Source organism: Rhineura floridana, chromosome 20, assembly GCF_030035675.1.
Source record: "Rhineura floridana isolate rRhiFlo1 chromosome 20, rRhiFlo1.hap2, whole genome shotgun sequence".
NCBI lineage: Eukaryota > Metazoa > Chordata > Lepidosauria > Squamata > Rhineuridae > Rhineura > Rhineura floridana.
Genome location: NC_084499.1, coordinates 3,772,696 through 3,791,239, shown reverse-complemented (window position 1 = coordinate 3,791,239; position 18,544 = coordinate 3,772,696). Strand labels below are relative to the sequence as shown.

At 45.9% G+C, this 18,544-nt stretch overlaps 1 protein-coding gene across 2 annotated transcripts in view; it reads left to right on the top strand.

Annotated features, from left to right (window-relative positions):
- RC3H2 (ring finger and CCCH-type domains 2) overlaps window positions 1-17,557 on the top strand; it is a 56,484-nt gene extending 38,927 nt beyond the window's left edge. Inside the window, exons 12-21 of one of the 2 annotated variants that reach the window (XM_061603758.1) lie at window positions 587-1,020; window positions 2,795-2,968; window positions 3,888-4,043; window positions 4,427-4,640; window positions 5,534-5,618; window positions 6,741-6,822; window positions 7,035-7,169; window positions 9,943-10,050; window positions 10,892-11,040; window positions 12,071-17,557. In XM_061603758.1, coding sequence (XP_061459742.1) covers window positions 587-1,020; window positions 2,795-2,968; window positions 3,888-4,043; window positions 4,427-4,640; window positions 5,534-5,618; window positions 6,741-6,822; window positions 7,035-7,169; window positions 9,943-10,050; window positions 10,892-11,040; window positions 12,071-12,266 — 1,733 coding nt within the window. In that variant the 3' untranslated portion in view covers window positions 12,267-17,557. Of the gene's footprint in view, window positions 1-586; window positions 1,021-2,794; window positions 2,969-3,884; window positions 4,044-4,426; window positions 4,641-5,533; window positions 5,619-6,740; window positions 6,823-7,034; window positions 7,170-9,942; window positions 10,051-10,891; window positions 11,041-12,070 lie in introns of both variants that reach the window. The other variant, XM_061603757.1, reaches the window with a different exon arrangement.
- The last annotated feature ends 987 nt before the right edge of the window (window positions 17,558-18,544 follow it).

Genomic DNA, 18,544 nt, shown 5'->3' with positions numbered 1-18,544 from the left:
TTAGCAGCTGTACGTTGTAAAATTCATACAGCCAGTTGACTGTTGATTTCTCTTTATTATTTCTAACAATAGCCTTACTCCATTGATAGCAGTGCCTTCTGTCAGCCTGTATTGTGACATACAAATTAGATAATAATATTCTTGGCCCATATAAACGTGCAAAGAGGGGAAATGTTTGTATGGAGCTTGTATTCTGAGGAAGGGACTGTTTTTTTGTGAAGGCAGACAAGTATGTTCTGTTTGAACTAAAGGCAGCTAAGAAGACCCAGTCAATATATACAGCAAAAACAAGGTGATAAATTATCTGTACCATTCAGGCTGCAGGTAGGGGGAAGCCATTTTATAATGCTCTTCCCGTAAGCAGAAAGCTACCACCATTCTAGCCCAATTTGCTCCCTGCTGTATCCATTTTCTGCTTGCAGGGATTTCCCCCCCTTTTTACATAGGGAAGCATTCAACATAGGCCTGAAATAGTACAGTCCATCCTACCACCTACTTCTGCTGCATATGCAGACCCAGCCCTAAAACGGCACAAAATCCTAGATGATAGGCAGAGCTCAGCAAACAAATGTCTCTTGTTCCATAGGATATTACCCACCACCACCAACGGTCCCAGCTGGCGTGGCTCCCTGCCTCCCTCGCTTCGTGAGGTCTGGCAATGTACCGGAACCCCCTCTCCCGCCTGCCTCTGTGCCATACGGCGACCATTACGGTGCGTTTCCCCCTCGGGACAGGCTCAGTTCTCCTTACCAGCCACCGCCGCCGCCACCGCCGCCGTATGGGCCAGTCCCCCCAGTTCCTTCCGGGATGTATGCCCCGGTCTATGACAGCCGGCGTATCTGGCGGCCACAGATGTACCCAAGGGACGACATCATCAGGAGCAACTCCTTGCCACCCATGGACGTTGTCCACCCTTCTGTCTACCAGACCTTTCTGCGGGAAAGGTACAACTCTTTGGACAGCTACTATTCCATGGCCTGCCAGTTGCCGGCAGAGCAGAGGACGGTGCCTTTGTCAAGGGTAGGTGCTGCTCTAGCCTTTGGAGCTTTGTTTCTATCATGCCGAGGTCTCCCAGCCAGCTAGATCTCCTGGTGCCTTGCCAAAACCAGTTCCTCAAGGGCATCCAGGGCCTTTTCGCCTGTAGGCAAAAGATCCTTTTTATGCTCCTGGGCCTCAGACTTGCTAGATGTGTAGCCTGCTGTGTGGTTTCCTATTTGATGCTTACTCTGCTGATGGAGCTAGTGTTGCAGCATTTTCAGGCTTTTTTATTATCAGATTTTGCTGTTTTAAGTTGTATTATACCCCTGGGCCCAAAGAGTGGCCAATCGCATTTCTATGTTCCGTAAATAAGGCAGAGCGAGGCATAGAGAAAACACGGTGAACGCAAGGAGCAACACCAAGCATGCCCAACTCTACAGGGGGCAGGGCTCTGCCCTATAGCTGCAGGTTTCCTTGCTGGTGTGACCCATCTCCCCACCTAGACTCTCCGCTTAAGAACATAAGAAGAGCCTGCTGGATCAGGCCAGTGGCCCATCTAGTCCAGCATCCTGTTCTCACAGTGGCCAACCAGGTGCCTGGGGGAAGCCTTCTTGGAGGCTTGAATTCCTTGCACACATCTGGGATGCGGGTTGGCAGGACACAGGACATGTCTTGCAGGCCTCTCTTCCCCTTTTAGAAATTTGCCATTGCTGATTTTTTGTTTGATCAGTGTTAGGTTCCTGGCTAGCAGGTGATTTCATTGGGGGAAGCATCCAAGAGAACCTCCTTGGCCACGACCATGTGTGTTTCTGATTTTGTCTGCAGCCACATGGTTCAGATTAGGAGGAATCTGGGCACGGTGGGAAAAGGTCAAGCCTTCTGCTGGATGTGTTTCTTGCATTACCAGCTGAACGCTTATTTAGTAAAATTATTGATGGTTTTATACTTGTAATAATTTAACATTATTTATTTAGTAAAATATTTGTAGACACTGTTGTACGGAGCCTTGACTCGTGTAAAATATCAAGGCTGTGTACAACAGTGTCTACAAATACGAAAAAACATAAAATAGCATAAAACAATACAAGATATTGCATTGCTGAGGAGGGATCGTAGCTCAGTGGTAGAACATCTGCTTTACTTGCAAGAGGTCCCAGGTTCAGTCTCTGGCGACATCTCCAGATAGGGCTGAGAACATCTGCTGCTTCAAATGCTGGAGAGCCACTGTCAGCACAGAGCAGGGGCTCCCAAACTGTGGTCTGTGGACCCCCAGTAGTCCTTGAGTTCCATTCAGGTGGTCCACAGAGTGTCTGTAAAAACACAGTTTAAAAGTCATGCAGCACCTTACACAGTTTATTGCAATTGCTCTGTTTTGTCTCCACAGTTAGGCAGCAAGTCTCTGAATACCAGTTGCTGGAAACGGCGGGAGGGGAGAGTGCTCTTGCGCTCAGGTCCCGCTTGCAGGCCTTGCAGAGGCACCTGGTTGGCCACTGTGAGAACAGGATGCTGGACTAGATGGGCCGCTGGCCTGATCCAGCAGGCTCTCCTTATGTTCTTAACAGGCAGAAAAGTCCTTAAGTGGTCTGCCAAGACCCTCAGCAATTTCCATGTGGTCCTTGGCGGGGGCGGGGAATGTTTGGGCACCCTGACATAGACAGTAGTGAGCTAGATGGTCTGACTCAGTACAAGGCAGACTTCCAATGTTCTTGGTAACATACGTCTTGGAGCAGTTAATGCTTGCATTCGCTATGAGCTGCCCTGACAGTCATTGGTTCTGAGCCATCCTTCAAGCCTGTGACTGGTGCCTTCCTCCCAGGAACCTTGTGGCCACCTGAAGCCCACTTACGATGACCCGCTACAAAGGAAGCCAGAACAGTGGGCTCCGTGCCACGCGCAGAAAACGCCTCTCGTGTCCTCTTCGACGCTTCCTGCAGCTACACAGTCTCCTCCGCCACCTTCCCCTCTCTTCAGGGTGGATTTCAGTACAGAAGTAAGGCACCAAGGAGGGAGGGGGCCCACCTGCCCTGTCAGAGCCTTTGATGCCCTTTCCTCAGCACATGCTCTCTTACTTCCTGAATGCCCACTCTTCCCTTGGGATTGAACTTCTTCCAGCTAGAAGTGGGGAGTCTGCGGCATTCCAAAGTTTGCTTGGCTCCATCTCCCAGCCCCAACCAAAACAGCCAGGGACAATGGGAGTTGGAGTCCAGCGACATCTGGATGGCCCTGCAGGCCCCTCAACCCTGGTCTAAGGGGCAGTGAAGGCCTTCATGCATAGGAACTCCTGCACGCTTTTGTTGTACCGGTTAGTAGTTCTGCATGGTTGCTTTGAAGGTCTGGGGTGTGCTTTTTCAGGACAGGACGTTTAATCCTTTCCTTCTAGGCCTTTATTCTAAATCTTCCCCCGACTACCAATTTTGACAATTTGCTATTCATGGAGCTGGGACACCTTTCTCTTTTTACACCTACGCTCACACCCCAGGCCAGTAGGCTTTTACAGGAGAGTTGGCATTTAGATTGAGGAAAGAGCCTGGGATTAAACAGCCTCTCCCAGAGGACCGTTTCTCCAATTTTGGAAGCTTTTGTTTTATTAAGTAGCAGTCCCACGCGGCTGCTGAGGGCTGCTGCTTGATAAAAGAACCCTCCCACCTCAGGCCTAGCTGCCATGCTCCCAGCCGAAGTGCAGCTCCTGTAGGTGCCACTGCTGCTGCTTTCATTCGCCCTTGTGCCCACCTTCCTGCCCCCCACTGTAAGCCCCTTTGGACAGGGCACTTGCTCTCCTCCTTTGCTAGGGTTACTCTGTACATCACCATGTCCCTAAATGTGTGTGCGATGCTGCTGTTGATCTGGAAAAGACTGAAAGGGCCTGTGGGATCGGTCAAGGTCTTTCTGGTGTCTCTTGTTCCCAGCAGTTCTGTGAGAGCTCCAGCGACTTGAGCAGCACCAAGTACGAGGACAACCGGCTCTCCCATTACTCCCCCTGGTCCTGCGGCACCATCAGCTCCTGCATAAGTGCCATTGAGTCGGAGCCCAAGGATGTCATTGCCAATTCTGGCACAGTGCTCCTGGTAAGACAGCTTTCCTTTCTGGGCCTGTTCTGTGTGGTAGCCAGACTCAGTGTTGCTCCGCCTGCCAGCGGAGGGTTTTCTGGAAACCACTTTCCAAAAAGCAATTTCCTTAACCTCAGCTTCCACACACACACACACACCTGGTCTGCAAGGTAAGGGAAGCAATACTACCCTGCCCACCCTACAGAGTTGTTGTGAAGACAGCAGAGACAATGTGCATGAAGTGGTCTGGATGCACTGCTAAGTGGCATTCCAAAGGGAACTGCTTTAAGATATGTTCCTGCGAGCACACAGTGTCACATTGGACCTAGGAAAGAGTCTCCCTGTCTCAGGCCATACACAGCTAGATCTCTGAGCTTTCCTTTTCTTTCTGGGCTGCTTAGGATCTGGACAGTGGGGACATGAAGAGGCAGGTGCACCTCTTTGAAACCCAGAGAAGGGCAAAGGAGGAAGACCCCATCATTCCTTTCAGCGACGGGCCAATCATCTCCAAATGGGGTGCCATCTCCAGATCATCACGCACGGGTTATCACACGACAGACCCGATTCAAGCCACTGCTTCCCAAGGAAGTGCTACCAAGCCAATCAGCATGTCAGGTACAGGCTGGGTTGGTTTGGAGCCTAGAACTGGCGTAGAAGAAGGGGTTGCCAGGAGCGAGGGAGAATCTTTCAGTTCTCGAGTGGGCACTGGGACGCTACCAAGTGGATTGTTATCCACCAGCTCCTTGAAGACCGGAAAAACATCATTGCCCCAAGTTGCTCCTGAGTAGCCCCTCCCTTGGAGCTTCAGTTTTGTTTTCCTGCCTTGCTTGGACAGGGCCTGTTTCTCTTGCGCTCTTCCAGCCTCACTGAATCCGGCTTGAAAACAACATTGAAAGGGTGCTGTGTGTTTGGGGGTGCTTGTTTGGGGACAGCACGTCTGTCTGCCTCTTTGCATGGCGTACTGTCAGTTGACCAGCCTTGAACTGGGATAGAAGAGGTTGCCAGAAGGGGTGAAAGATCTGCCCATGTCATTTCTCTTGGTTTCCCAATTTTCCACATTTCTACAGCACTTTGAGATTTTTTTAAAAATCCTCCTGAAAATTCTTCAGCGTTTTGGTACACATTTCTCTTAATAAGCATATTTTTGTATGAAGTTTTAAAATGTAGACATTTTTTCAAGCAGTCTCTCCCTGTAATGCATTTTTGTATGTTATTTTCACTAATATATGCATCTTTATGCAAACTTTCCCCTAAGATACACATTTTTTTCAATATTTGGTTAGAGAACTGCATTATAACATTCAGATAAGTGTGAATTTTGATGGCTGGCTGTGCTTTGATGGTTCTCATATTGTTTTGGAAAGTGCAGATTTGATAAATTTGGCTTTGAACGTGAGTGGAATTGAATTTCTCCCATCTCCCTAGTTGCCAGAGTGACATGAGAGCAGGGCAGGCGGAACGGGATTCTCTCTGACATGAGCTGAGTTTGTACCTTTTGCCTGTTGCAGATTATATCCCATATGTCAGCACCGTTGATTCAAGGTGGAGCTCCTACAGTTCAGATTCTACTTTATCTGCACCTTTCACAGAACGGTAGGCAAGGAATGTTCCCACTGCTAGACCTCCTTGGTCACCTGAGGGTGGCTTTCGGGGGAGCTTACCTTGATTACGAGACCCAGCCTCAGCTCAGCCTGCCTTGATCCCTTGACTGTTCACACAGGAGAAGCAAGAAATCCCAGAGTGTGGGTAAATGCTGCAGTCAGTGCCAAGTCCACGGCTCCCAGATTGTTGGACTAGGGCCTAGGGAACCTGGGTTCAAATCCCCATTCAGCCATGAAGCTCACTGGGCCAGTCACCTTCTCTAAGCTAAGCCTACCTCATAGGGTTGTTTCGAGGATGGAATTTAAGCCTATGAGTGGCTGCTAGTCTCACGTGTTCTGCCTCCGCTGTCGGAGGCAGTAAATGCCTCTGAATACCAGTTTCTGGGTATCACAAATGGGGAGAGTGCTGTAGCACTCAGATCCTGCTTGCAGGCTTCCCACAGACCACTGAGGTGGATGGTACTGAACTAGATGGGCCAGTGAACTAGATGGGCAGTTTCACCATTGGCATCTGGTTGGGCACAGTGAGAACAGGATGCTGGACTAGATGAGCCTGATCCAGATAGGGCTGTTCTTATGAGGAGAAAATGGGGAAGGGGGAAACCATGAATGCCACCTTGAGCTCCTTGCAGGAAAGCCGGGATATAAATGTAATAGGAACTACAAGAAGAATGGTATATGAGTGAGCGCCAGCTCACATGGCATGGTGGCAGAGCGAAGCCAGCAGTGGATGCCACATGAACAGGCCCTGGGCCCAGAAGCCTCCTGGTTCCAAGGCTCATCAGTCTCCTAGGGGAAAACATGGCACTTATCCAAAATCAGAACAATTTTCCCTCGGGACTGTAGTTGTACTTGGATAAATTCCAGTTCTCGCCCCACGAGGGCGCTTTCCCCCTACCTTTGTTTCCCACAACATAATGGTGTGTTAAAATCCCTTTGTAGCCACTTGAGTGAGAGCCATTGCCTTGGCATTCTGTGCTGACCCTTGTCAGGTTAATTAGGACCAGTTTGCCTAATTTGGGTGTCAGAGGAGAGGGGTGCACTTGTCTCTGGTGCTGGACGTCATTCTCGCTGCCATGCAAGGAGTAATGTTTAACCTTTCCTCTCTTTAAAGGGACAGGTTCATTGTTGCTGAAGTATCTGCCCCAAGAAAGCATTCTAGTACTGGAGATCTGCTGAGTATTGAACTGCAGCAGGTACGGCTGTTCCAGCAACTTTGTCTCCTGGTGTCGAATTTGGGGAATGGAAGATTTGCAGCAAGCTGCTTGATCTCTTTAGCCAGACAACAGGGCGGAGGGATAGAACATTTGGTCCTTGGGTGCAGTGCCATGCTGCACCCTGCATGCTTGCAGAGGCCGCTCCTGAGAGTGGCACTGCCTGCCATTTGCTCTGCTCTTCTCCCACACAGGCCAAAAGTAACTCATTGCTGCTTCAGAGAGAGGCAAATGCACTAGCCACGCAGCAGAAATGGAGCTCCTTGAATGAAAGCAGTCACCTCACCTTAAACCTTTTAAGCAAGGAGATCGGTCTAAGAAATGGCGAGGTAAAGTAGTTGGGCTGTTGCTTTGTTATGGGTGGAGGAGACGTAGAAGGGCTCCCCCAGAATAATCAAATCATGGATTCAGAAGGAGCCGATAAGGTCTTCTAGGCCAACCTTCTGCTGATGCTGGAAACTGGCTGCTGCAGCATCCCTGAGAGGCATCCCCCCAGCACCTGCCTAAAAACCTGTGACAAAGGAGGGCCCTCCATCTCCCAAGGCAGTCTGTGCCATGTTGTGTACAGCTCACACCATCAGGAAGTTCTGTCAGATGTTTCATCTGAATCCTTTTTCTTGCAATTTGAACCCATGGGAGCAACAGAAAATAAATTTGCTCCATCATCCATATCCGGAGGGCCGAATGTATCCCTCCTGGCCTGTCTACCTGGCCCTTAGGATTCTGCCCAGACCACACCCCTCCTTTGCACCCTCCTTGAGTGCTTTTGCCTGGCCAGAGCATGTGCTTGAACTCTGTTCATGCCTCTCTTGGCCAGATGGAGGATAGAGAGGGACGTGTGAGTGGGTGTACAAGCTGGCCTGCTGTGTAAAGGTAATACATTCGTCCTCCACCCATGTATGCCTCTGGCTCCACCCACCACTGGCATATGGCCCCTGGAAGATTGGCCAGAAGGGAATGCGGCCCTTTGGCTGAAAAAGCCTCCGGGCCCCTGATCTATGTGACAGCCCTTCAAATACTTGAAGATGGCTACAGCGTATTGTAAACCCATCCATTTCCTTGGTCTCCAGGCCCCTCAACATCTTTGTCACCCTCCTCCGGACGCAAGGCATTCAAATCTTGAGAGGAAGGGGCAGCTTAGTAATGAGGAACTAGTGAAAATTTCACTAGTTTGAATTTCATTGTGTGAAATGTCCTGCTCTTTTCCATGAGCTGCTAAGGATATTCACATTTAGGAAAGTCCTGGAGGGGCATCATTTATACTCAAGAGGACCAGATCCTCCCTTGGAGCCTTAGAAGACATCAGAGGGCCTGTTACAGATACAAGCAGGAGGAAGAGGATTCTAGTTGTTGATCCCTGGAAGATCTAAAGGCCACCAACGAAAAGTCCTGGAATTTATACTCAGGGTTGCTTGTCATGGGATCACTTTACCTCTTCAGTTGCTTTTAAGCAGAGCCTGGTAAAGTTACTTTTTTGAACTACAACTCCCATCAGCCCAATCCAGTGGCCATGCCTGCTGGGGCTGATGGGAGTTGTAGTTCAAAAAAAGTAACTTTTCAAAACTCTGCTTTTAGGTATAAACATCCAGATGCACAGGGGCCTCCCTTATGCAGAGAATTTTTTTTCCAGGCCTCAAAATGCTTTTCACAGTTAAATTCAAACTGAAGCCAGATGCTCCATTTGCCAATCAACACTTCTTGGCCACTCTGGAAGTCGCCTTCACTGCAGTCAATTCCCCCCTTTGAGGGCAGCCAAATACCAAAAACAATTTGGCCAGTTTAGAGCAGAAGCCAACTGACTGAGGTGCTGATTGTCTCCTCCTACCCTGTCCCCCTGCCTTTTTTTAACAGATCAATGCATGTGGCCCTTCTTTAAAACTAGAGAAAAGCTGACTGTCTGTGTGAAACAAGTTACGAGGGGAAAAGTGATGTCTTGAAGGGTAGAGATGCAATTACTGTTGTGCCGGCTCCAGTGCATCTCCACTTCTCTTTTCTGAAAATGGTGGCACATGACCCTAGTCAAACTCCACCCCCTTTTTACTCTTAAAACCTCATTGGATCAGCTCCAGTGCAGTTTTTTTTCCTAAATTCATCTTCAGAGAGATTTTGCAACTGATTGGTAGATTGATCGCTTTGTCTTCGAAGTGTGGCCAATGGAAATGCTTTGCTGTGGGCGGTCCTCAAAAAGGTTTGAAGTCAGCAGTGGGAAAGGGAGGTGTGTCCAGCAGAGAGCGGAGTCACTTCAAAATGCAGCAAGAAAGATCATTCTGGCTGCTTTTGAAGGAACTATTGTGCCCACAGCCTAAGTCAGAGTTGAATTTGCTGGCATATATGCCTGTCATTTCAGATGCAAACTAGGGAGGAAGTTAGGCTCCAGGCACAGTAGGATTCGATCACATAGAAGCAATTCAAGCTGTGTAATTATAGTTGATTGACAGGCCTTGTGCAGCAATACCACCCCCTCCTCCAAAATCAAACTTTTTGCGATAAGAAAAGTGACTGGAAAATACACTGGGAGAACACTTGCTTTGACATCGTCTAACCTTTCCATAAACAAATCAAAATGAATGCTTAATGTCATCTAAGCTGTGGACACACTAGTCGCCAGAGCAAAGCGTTTCCATTGGCCACACCTGGAGGGGCAATGGGTTGATCTCTCTGATCAGCTGCAAAATCTCTTTGAAGCTATTTATTCTTAAAAATACACTCAAGCTGCTCCCACCTGGTTTTCCAGCAAAAAGGGGCGAGTTTTCACTAGCATCGTGTGCCCCCATTTTCAGAAGAGAGAAGTGGAACCGGCAGAACAGTGAGTGTGTCTCTACCCCTCATCTCCCTGCGAACAAATCTGAATGCTCAATAAACAGGTTGTTCGGAAGCACCCTCTGCCTGCAGCTGAGGGACATGCTGTGAGCTTCCTGTTTATATTGTGCCTGGATTCCCCCAAGCTGTGTGGGAACTAGGAACAGCAGCTACTCCTGCTTCATATACCCATAGTGGTGCCATCGGCATCTCTCTCTGCACCGTGTGCTTGCCCTTGAGCACCACCCATTCTTTAAAAAACACCCTATATCTTTTTGCTTTTTTTCCTCTCTTGCCACCCAGGCTGACTACACCGAGGATGGTGCAGACACGAAGCCCGACCGAGACATTGAATTAGAACTTTCAGCCCTCGATGCGGATGAGCCTGATGGGCGGGGAGGACACATTGAAGTATGAAAACACTGCGATCCTCTTGATTCACTGAGCATGCGTGGGTGTGCATGCGTGCGTGGGTGTCATTTGCATCCCGTCTTATTGAAGAAGTCCAGCGCTGGTGGCACTGCTATTAAGTGCCCGCGTAATGTGCGAAATATCATATTTGATGTTTTAAAGTGTTTTTAGCATTTCTGTTTGCCGCCCTGGATTCCTGCTGGGAGGAAGGGCGGGATATAAATGAAATAATAAATAAATAAATAAACCAAAATGCTGCCTGACTCCCAGCCACCAAGCCCCCAGCTCAGACAAGACAGTATTCATGAGGCTTACAGAAGGTTCTGAGGACTGATTCTTTTTATATATTGCATCTCTCTCTCTCTCTCTCTCTCTCTCTCTCTCTCTCTCATGAACACATGCAGCTGTCTTTTGAGTCAAACTGCAGGTCCACTTACCCTAACGGGCAGCAGCTTTCCATCCATTTGGATAGGGGTCTTTTCAGCCCCACTCCTAACTTTTAAGTGGAAATGCGGGGAATTGAACCAGGGACCTTTCATGTGCAAAGCACATGCTCTCCACCCTGGGATCTGGACCCTCCGGTGTATTTCTGGAATGCCCACAGAGAATGCCTTACGGTCCTCTCCATATGACTCTCATCCTTATTTGGTGGTGGTGGTGGTGGTGGGTGGGAGGGATCCACCTCAAGCCCCTGTCCAGCCTTGCCAGGCCATCCCAGGCCCTACCCAGCATTACCATTCCCACTGTCCCCTTCTCCATTGTTAGCAGTGGCTACTGGAGGTTTGGTAGGATGGAAACCACAGCTAAGGCTGTTGTTTATGTCCTCTTCCTTCCTCTTCAGGAGATTCTGAGCCTGCAGCTTGGGATTGGTGATCGAGACGATAATCTGTTCAACGGGTCAGCCCTGGAGAACGGCCACCCTCTGGAACAGCCTCAGAAGGAATCCAGGCAGCCGGCGAGGCCCAGCTTAGGTGAAGACCTTGCTGCTCTGTGAGTGTTAAGCAAAAACAACAGCATCCAATCCATGTAAAGCTCTCTGCCTGGAGGAAGAAAGACATCAGTTGCCCAGAGCCTCTCCCCTCTGGTCCCCTGCGGCTTCCTTGCCAAATGCTGGTCCCTTCTTTCCTACTCTTCGCCCTTCCCTAATTTGGTGCCCTCCAGATGTTTTGGCCATGTGCTGCGGCTGATGGGAATTCAAAACATATGGAAGGCACTAGGTTGGGGGATGATCTTTTTCTCTCGCTCTCTCCTTCTCTCAGAGGTTGAGAACACACACACACCCTCTCTCTCTCTCTCTCTCACACACATGCCTACCTGACTTCAGCCACTATGCTGAAGAAAGGAAATTGCTCTGAGCATTGATGGTGCAGCAGTACTAGTAATGGCAGCTGTACCGCTTGCTTCTCTCCAGAGGCCCCTGAATTAGATCGTAGAGAAGGGAGAGAGGTTTACTGGTGTAGAGGGGGCCTTCTTTCAAATGCTGGGTTATTAACGAGTGTATGAGCTCAAGGTTTACATATGGGCACTACTTTTTTTCTTCTCTATTAGTCTTTTTTTCCCATTATCTCTTCTCCCAGGCATTTTAGCATGTGTTTTTAAATTGTTTTAAGTTTTTAAAATTGTTTTTAAAAGATGTGTTTTAAATTTGTATATTTGTTTTTAATGTTTTTAGTTACTGTAAACTGCCCAGAGAGCTTTGGCTATGGGGCAGTATACAAATACTATACAATACAATACAATACAATACAATACAATACAATACAATACAATAAATAAAAGTAACTAAGGAGGAAAATTATAACTCAAATAAGAAAAAAGCAACCCTTAAATGTTTTGAAAAACAACCCCTTTGGCTGGTACAAAACTATCAGGAAGAATCTTTAACTAATTCATTGCCCTTGTTACGTTCTCGAACTGCTATGGAATTATTGAAAATCTACTGTTCTGTTTTCAATTGTCATCAGGGTTTCTTTCCTTTTTCCTTCTTCGCCTCTTCCTCACCCTACCCCCAAAAAATCAGGGAGAAGCAGAAAGCAGTCCTGCCGGTGACTTCCTGCTTCAGCCAACCAATGGCATCCTCCGTGAGCAGCGTGACCTTGCCCATCACAACATCTGCCAGCATAGGCAGCCTTGTTCTCAAAACTGCTCATGTTATGGTGGAAGGGAAAAGCGACTTTTTAAGGCCTGTTGCAAATGGCAAGATGGTTAACAGCTGAGAGGTGTTCTGCTTTCAAGCTTGTCATCATGCTAGGGAAGCATTTACACTTGTTTTTATAAATATATATATATAATATATATATTATATAATGTATATTTTTTTTAAGAAAATATTATTGGGGTCATTTGTTTCCTGTCAACTCATTGATACATCAAGCCCCTCTCACATTAGCATTCTGGAAAAGAAAAGAGAGAATGAGACAAACCACTAGTTTTTGCTAAGTCCAGTTGATCACTTGCTGCAAGTGGTTTGGAACCTGGACGTTGTTTTACTTAAGCTTAAGAGCAGCTTTTTAATGAGTTCACAGAAATTCCGGGGAACCGGCTGAGCTGTTCTTGTTGAGAAATGGCTTCTCTGGGAAGATGTACAAGTTATTCATTGAAGCCAGCAGATCCTCGGGGTGAAATGACTCATGGGAGTAAAACTCACTTGTTTTGCCTTGCTTTTGTTTCATGAGAGAGGAATTTGCATCTGATTGCAGTTGCTTGTTTCTTCAGCTGTGGAACTTTGCATGAAATCGGCATGTGTGAGAAAGACAGGTTGGGGATCTTAACATAAAACTTAATTCAGGGTTGATAATACTTCTATTTTTCTTTTTTAGCTTTGCGCTACTGCATTATATGCAGCAGTGCATCACTTTGCATATTCCTGTCTGCCCCCCCAACTCCCCCATCCTCTTCTGGTTTAGAGCTTGATATTTCCATGTATCAAGTGTACAAATTATAGAGTGAAAAATCAAGTGCCTGCATCTTTTGGCTTACATTTTCTGTCTTTACCTGCTCCAGGTTGTAAGCAGAATTGCTACGTTCTAGTTTGACAACAACACGGTGCGCTCATTCCCAGGGTGCCAAGTCATGCAGCCCCTTGGCCAAATCCCCAGCTGGCATCCAGAGCCTCACCAATTGTTCCCTGTGAGATAAACATTTTCTGTTACGTTTGCACTGACTTAACAACACAGTACTGCTGTTGCTGTACTTTTAAAATAATAATTGATTAGCGATTCTTCAGACACTCCTGATATTGTATTGGTTATAGCATTACTAAGAAGTTTAGTATTTAGGTTTATTACTGATTAACTCTGACAAGGCCATGAACACTTATTAATAATATAGCTTTAGTTCAGCTTGTACAGAACAATGAATAAATATGTCCTCTTTAAAATGGTGATTTTTAAGGAAACCGAAATAGGGAGCCATGAGCTGAAATAAGAACACACTCCTATACCCTAAGCCATGTTTTCTTTTCCTTTCCTGCTATCCTGAAGTTGGTGGAGCAAGAGGATTCTCTGCTTCCTGGCAAGATAACTGCTCATTTCTCTTCCACAGCTTTCTTTTTATGATTTTTAGATTTCTCTCTCCTTTTTTTAAAAAAAATGTTTGTTAATTAACTTCTGTGAAGTTGTTTACTTGGAAAATTGTACTGGAATATTTTAGCCAAGTGGCACTTTCACCAGGTGTACTGTACGCAAGGGCTCGTCCTGCTAGCAAATGGCTTTAAAAACAAAACAAAATATTATCATGTTACTGGCAAAACAGAACTGTGACTGTTCAGGATGCCACTCTGTGTGCAGGATCAGGCTTCTTTCTTTAAAAACAAACAAACCACTATCTTGTGCACATGTCTGGGGTGGGGGATGGGGGCAAAAACTGGCATTTCTCTGAGGGTTACAATACTAACTTGGATCAGCTTTTTTTAAAAAATCTCCTGACTCAGAAGGTCATGAAAAAAAAATTATGTTGTAAATATCTGCAAAAATCCAAGGATTAGTTTTTTAATATATACATATGCATATATATATAATTCCAGTGATGTTGTAAAAGAACTTGACCCTTATTTAATACTAAAGCGCAAAGAGCTATTTATAATATGGCAGCCAAATCCCTTCTCTTAATTTCCTGGGACAATTCCTCAAGCTTCTCCTTCTCCTGTTGCCCCCTCACTTCTGCAGCAAGAGAAACAAGGCAACTGAAAATTTTAAGTTTTTTTTTTAAGTACCTGTTCTCTTTAACTTGTGACTGTTAACATTTTGGTGTGGAATGGAATGTCAGCTGGGTGTTGTACTCTCAGATCCAGCTGGCAAATTCTGTACATATGAATTTATATATTACATTTGAAATGCTTCCAAAAATTTCTTTTGCGTTGTATGTAACTTCAAATATATATAGATATGGAGATATATGCATAACACTCTCTCTCTCTCTCTCTCACACACACACACACACACACACATGGATATTTAAACAATAAGATCTTCCATGTTGCAGATGATGCAATTTTTTTAAAAGGAGGAACAAAATTAATTGCTATTTTGTTACAAAAATAGACAAATATAAACAGTTTGAGAGATCCTTATTTTTGCCCTCAGGGAAATAGCCCTTCCATTACTGGATCACCACCAGACATCTTCAGCACAATCTGAAGGTGAATATATAATAACTAAACAGACCTTGTATATATTACCTTTTAACTTCTTAGTTTTTTAAAACGTGTAGGTAACTCCTTCCCCTTTGAGACTTCAGTTGTGCTCCGCTGGAAAAAGGGGGCATGGAATAAATTGTTTACAGTTCTCTATCCACTTGTCCAGTTTTAAAACAACAACAGAGACAATGCTGTCCTTTTACTGGCGTGTCTAGGAGCAAGCTGCCTTTACATTTCTTTGGCAATGGCAGCAAGAGCTCCCGTGGTACAGTAGCTTTATAGAAAGGGCCACAAACTTCACGGGAAGAGTCTATTCCGAAGTTGTGCTTGAAATCTTCATTGTAGAGAATTGCAGGCCTAACAAACCAGCTGGGACTTCAACACACACACCCCGCCACCCACCTCTCCAAGATCTTAGCATTGTAATCTTGCCATGAAATGGTGTTATTCTGGCTGGGTGTTGTATGTGACAAATTGCATCTCCAAAGTAGTCTGTGCAAATGTTGAGATGTCATTTTAGGGCATCCCCAGTCAACATGGCCAATAGTCAGAAATGAATGGGAGTGGCAGTCCAGCAACATCTGGATGGCCACAAGTCCCTCCCCCTTAGGGCAACCAGAGGGACTGGCAGGAGGAATGGAGCAGCACCCTGGGGTGTTTTAGAGCTCTATTTTTTGAAAACTAGGCCAGCCAAGAAGAGCGGGGGGGGGGTGTCTTTAACAGGATGCGGCAAAGGAAGATGGCTCCTGCCCTCGGCAAGCAGGTGGCATTTTTGTAGGCCAATACAGGGGAAATTCTAGACATACACCTGAAAGGAAAATTGTGGCAGCAAGAAAAGTTTAAATCGTGCTTCTGTGGAATGTGAATTTCCCCTTCCTTTCTTTTGACTTGGTGATGCTTTAGTAGCCAAGTTTCAAATGTGAAATAAATGGTGGGCGTGGCAGGAGATGAAGGTGCGCATTTTTGGCAGGTGTCAAGGGATATTTCTCATCAAATCCTTGAAGGCAAGTCTTGGTGCCGCAGCACCTGCACTGCTATGCTGGTGCGTAACAGACACGATTGATCACTGACTCTGCTGCAGCCTGGTGGTTTTCTCTTGGGTGGTTGCACTGTTTGGAAACGATAGCTGGGAGACTGTGGTGAAGCATAGAAAATGGTGCTTGCATGGCAAATGCACAGGAGCCAGAAGTACAGATTAAGTTTTTTCTGTTTTGTATGATTTGAAAGCCAACACAGTTGTTACAATTATTATATTTTTATTTACAAACAAAGCTCTGCAAAGCTTGGTCGTGTTCAGTGGTGGTGGCTGGATTTTTTGTAGCACGGTAGAGAAGAGAGGAGGTTGCCAGCAGTTTTCATGCCCAATTTTGTGAGCAGCTAAAATTTTCCCAGTATTTATTAACCCTGGCCTACTTTGCAAAGGTTAAATTTTGACTCTCCACCCCCATGGGGAAAAAAATAGCAAATCATCCACTACTCATGGTATATGTTTACTTTTAAACGCCTTGTGTTTAGGAAGTTCTTCTGTATTTAGGGACTGGATTGCAAATAAAGAACATGTTGAGAAATGGACATGGCATGATAGTGTTTTGGTTGGGCTGGGTGTGAGGGGTCATTTCCTCCCTCCCGCAGTCTAAACTAAACTCCCAGCCACTTCCTTGACTCTGGGAAGGGTCACAGTACAGCGCTTTGCTGGCAAAGCGACACGTTCAGGACCCGTTACTCCCTACAGTAAGGGGATGGCTGAAGTGGAGTGAGGCAAAGTTGTAAGCATCCCGCCCACCCAAAAAGTGAGAAAGCAAAAATCTGTCCACCACACACGCACATGCTTTTGTGAAGCTAGAACACTTTATATACTTGACAGAGTTTGAAACAAAACGGATTCTGGCTGTGTTTGTGAGTGCCACAGGCCAGGGCAAAGTACATTTTGCACAGATCCCACCTGCTTACCCAGAGGAGTCCTGGGTTCTTTAGTCCAAGGCATGGGAATGCATGAATTTCCTTATCTGGGCAGACAAATACATTATACTGTAGTTGTGATACAACATGCGTGGCTTTTCTTTGTACTGCACACACACCCACTGTACAGCCACTCCAAATTATTGTGGTTTAGCTTGCAGTATCTGCTGTCTGCATTTATACTGTATACTATATATTCTTTTCCCTGGAAGTTAAAAGGAAAAAAAACACTTTTTTTCTTGTTGCATTGATTAACATTTTATAAACTTGCTTAGCCTAGAAAGTTTGGGAAAAGAGGCCTGTTTGTCAATTGTACAACCGGTTGTGAAGCTCAAGTGTGAATATTTTTACGTCTGTATTAGACATTTTCTTTGCAAATCTATTGTTCGATTGAAATGTAAATGAGATAAAAGATGGTGTACACCCATCATGTATAATAAAGCAGACACCATCGCTACGATGGATTTAATGCTCATTTTTAATGGTGCATTCTCAGCTTCTATTTAAAAAAAATATAATTTAAAAAAAATCTGTAAAATGAAATAAGGGATATATTTGGGGGGGATGAATTCTATTCCATTTAGTTCCATTTTAAATTTCTAAATTGTATTGTTTTTCCCTTTTGTGTTATAGGAATAGGATTTACATGGGAAAGCTTAGACCATACGGTCTGTATTTTTGGGGCGGGAAGTTTGAGCGATGGGGTGGGCTTTGTGATTTAGCCTGAATAGCAGAGTGAATTCTGTGTGTGCGTGTGTTTGCTGTAGCACTGAAGTGAAGAGATAATTAGCTTTTGGGCTGGTCACAGACTTTAGCGAATCGTGTGTTTTTTTCAGTGTTTGAGAGAGAATTAATAGAACAAGTTTGCAGTACTTGACATGTATTTGCATGCCGTAAAATAAAAAAAATTGTCCACCTTAACTTGTATTGCATTCATCTCTAAATGCGGGAAGTGGGGAGTCTATTTTTGGCACAGCGGAGGAGGGGGCTGGACACTGTTAGCTAGACATTCACATTTGCAGCTTGCTCTTCTCAAAGTTGTTGTAGCTCACTGGCAGAGCTCATGATTTGCATACAAAAGGTCTGATGTCTCCAGTTTAAAAAGTATTGAGGAACAGGCGATGGAAAGGCCCTGGACAGCTTCTGCCTGAATAGCAGACCAGACGGTCCTGGGACAAGTAGTCTGATCTGGAATACAGTAGTTTTCTTAAGAACATCAGAAGAGCCTGCTGGATGAGTCCAGTGGCCCATGTAGTCCATCCTGTTCTCACAGTGGCCAACTAGATGCCCCAATGGGAAGAAGCCCACAAGGAGGACCTGAGTGGAAACAGCATTGTCCTCTCCTGCAGTTTCCAGCGACTGGTATTCAGAAGCATAGGCAGAGTATAGCCATTGTGACTGGTAGCCAATGATAGCTTTATCCTCCGTGAATCTGTCTAATCCTCTTTTAAAGCCATCCAAGTTGAAGGCCGTCACTGCCTCTTACGGGAGCGAATACCATAGTTTATCTCTGTGCTATGCGAAAAAGTCCTTTCCTTTGTCTGTCCTGAATCTTCCAGTGTCCAGCTTCACTGAATGTCCACAAGTTCTAGTGTTACGAGAGATGGAGAAAAAACGTTTCTCTATCTGCTTTCTCCATGCCATGCATGATTTTATACGCTTCTATCATGTCGCCTCTGACTCACCTTTTCTCTAAACTAAAAAGCCCCAAATGCTGCAACTTTTCCTCATAGGGGAGTTACTCCATTGCCTTGATCATTTTTGCTTGCCTTTCCCCCCCCCCCCCGCCTGTGGATAAATTACAATGGAAGGGCAAATCTTTGTAAGCTCCAGTTAGTCTCCTAAAAACAATATGAAAAAATACCAGAGCCCCTTTGGGAAGAGAAGACTGAGGGGAGA